Here is a 2,480-nt window from a genome sequence, read left to right as displayed (position 1 = left end):
CCAGAGAGACAGACCACAATACACAAGTGTCAAGTTGCGCAACACACTTGGCATCCCACGCGGCCTCTTCACACCTCCGCCCGCCGCGCGCCGCAGGGCTCTGCGAGGGCTCCGGCGCCTGCGGCACCGACCGCCTTGCCGACCAGTGCAACCCGGGCGGCTTCGACGTCTACCGCGTCGAGTTCGTGGTCTCTCCGCCCTCGCCGCCGCCGCCGCGGGGGCCCCCGCCCTCGCTGCCCCCGTCGCTGCCTCCCTCGCCGCCGACGCCACCGCCGTGGTCGCCGCCGCCTCGACCGCCGCCGCCGCAGGCGCCGCCGCCTCGACCGCCGCCGCCGCCGCCGCCGCCGCCGCCGCCTCCGCAGGCTCCTCCTCCGCCATCGCCGCCGAGGCCGCCCCCGTCGCCGTCACCGCCGCCACCGCCGCCTCCGACGTCCCTCTTCGACTGGCTCGTGGGCGACTGGCTCGCGGGCGCGGCGGCTCTGCGGCAAGCCCGCGCCGCCGTGCGAGCCTCCCACGGACCTTCTCGGAGCTTCGCTGTGTTAGGTCCAGAGGCGGAGGACAACGCGCTGTTGCTGATCCTGGTCGCCGGGATAGTATGCGAGGGGATGCGAGGCAGGGGGGGGGGGGACTCGCGCTTTCAATGCCGCGCGCGAGGCTCTCGGGTCTTTGGACGTGGTGGAGAGGCGGGGGAGCGCATTGCCCTCGCCCCCAAGTTGGCCTCGCCTCCCTCGCCCTATCAGGCCGTCACCTCGACCGTCACCTCGTGCGGTCTGCTCTGCATGCTCGTCATCCTCGCCCACCTCGTGCGGAAACTGGGGCGGCAGCACGCGCCTGCGCAGCAGTTCCTACCCCTCGCGGCGGACGAAGGGGGTGGCGGCGGCGCTCACCACGCAGCTGCGTGGGCCGGCGCCGTCAGCGCCGGCGGCAGGTCGGGGTGGTCGCGCTTGTCCGAGCCGCCCGAGCCCGCCTCCGACGTGGCGGCGGACACGCCGGACATGCGCTGCGCCACCGGGGAGAAGCTCGAGCGCGTCGCCGCCGCCGCCCCGACGTGACGGGAGGGAATCACGGTCACTGAGGGAGAGGAGGTGAGGAGCAGGAGAAGGGAGTGTCCGTGTCCAGCGTGTGTCAGCGTGTGTCCCCTGTCGCCGCCCGGCCGCCCTCCCCGTGCGAGCGAGAGCTGGGGTCGGTGTTGTGTGGCTATGCGGGCGTGTCGCTTTCACTATAAGCACGCTAATTTTCTTTTTGCCTCGCCCCGACACGAGCGAGCGGCCGACCGTGCCGGCGGCTAGCCGCGGCGCCAGCTGCAGGTGCACAGCTCTCGCAACTACGGTCTGAAGGGTGTGGATGCTAGGTGTAACAAAAAAGGGGGACGCGACCCACCTCGCGACAGACGGTCCCGCGCCTCGCCGCTAGGACGGCGACACGGCCGCGGCTCGTGTGCGTGTCGCCGTCTTTGTCCGGAGTGAATACTCCAACGCGCTCGTCGGTGACGGTGTCCCCCGATTTCGCCGCGCTCGGCGAACCTCGACAGCGCTTTCGGTGGCATGCAGCTCTTTGCGACAGAAGCCTGGAGAGCAGCTCCTCTGCTGCTCACACACTCTGCACAGCTGACACAGCCTACTGTGCGGCTGCCACAGCTGTGACAGCGATGGGCTCGCCCTCACTGGCCCTCAGTCACTTGTGCTGCGGCTTGTGTGAGCGACACTGCTCGGCGACTGCCGGCACACTGTGAGACCATGGGTGTGAGGTAAAACCACGCTACCAGCGCTTGGTCACATCAGCCCTGAGGTCATATCCTTCTCCTCTGTTGATGGTAACACTTGTCTACTCGCTGGAGCCGAGCAGGAGGGCTTGGCGCACAACCCCTGTTCAACTCACCCTCCACACCCCCGGTAGCGGTACGCGCCACACCCCCGGTACGCGCAACTCTACCAACTTCGAACTTGAGGAAACGCGCCTCGCGCCCGTCGATCGGAAGCTCGCGGAGGGGGCCTCCTCGACCGGAGTCGAATCCACGTTTGCCTCGAGGGCACGTCCGACCGTCCGACGGTTGTAGCGCATATATCACGAGATGCAACCCAAGCTCCACAAGACTCAACGGCTCTCCCCGGCGCACGGCACCCATGAGCAGAAAACGCGCGCGCGCAACGAGATACCCCCGAACTACCGGCGGGCCCGCCGTGGCCGTCCCCGCAGCGCGCGAGCGCCTCCGCCGGGGCGCGCGTGTCGCGCGCTTACTTGAGCGGGACGAACTTGGAGGACGAGGTAGCGCCGATGCCGGGCCTGCCGTGACGGACCGGCTTGTAGGTGATCGAGAACTGGCCGAGGTACATGCCGACCATGTCCGCCTGCGACGGGGGGGGGGGGGGGGGTAAGGTGGCGAGGAGGAAGGGGAGGGGCCAAAAAGGGCAAGGGGCGAAATTTTTGCCGGTGGGGGGGCGGGGGGGGGCGGGGGGCCCCGGGGGGGGGGGGGGGGGCTG

At 69.9% G+C, this 2,480-nt stretch overlaps 1 protein-coding gene across 1 annotated transcript in view; it reads right to left on the bottom strand.

Moving 5' to 3' along the window:
- Window positions 1–2,234: 2,234 nt before the first annotated feature.
- EMIHUDRAFT_310388 (hypothetical protein) overlaps window positions 2,235–2,480 on the bottom strand; it is a gene marked incomplete at both ends in the record, with an annotated part of 1,038 nt that continues 792 nt past the window's right edge. The window contains one exon of the mRNA XM_005774608.1: window positions 2,235–2,348. Coding sequence (XP_005774665.1) covers window positions 2,235–2,348 — 114 coding nt within the window. The remainder of the gene's footprint in view (window positions 2,349–2,480) is intronic.

The sequence above is a fragment of the Emiliania huxleyi genome (genome assembly GCF_000372725.1).
Source record: "Emiliania huxleyi CCMP1516 unplaced genomic scaffold EMIHUscaffold_31, whole genome shotgun sequence".
NCBI classification, from domain to species: Eukaryota; Haptophyta; order Isochrysidales; family Noelaerhabdaceae; genus Emiliania; species Emiliania huxleyi.
This window is presented reverse-complemented; position numbering and strand designations above follow the sequence as displayed.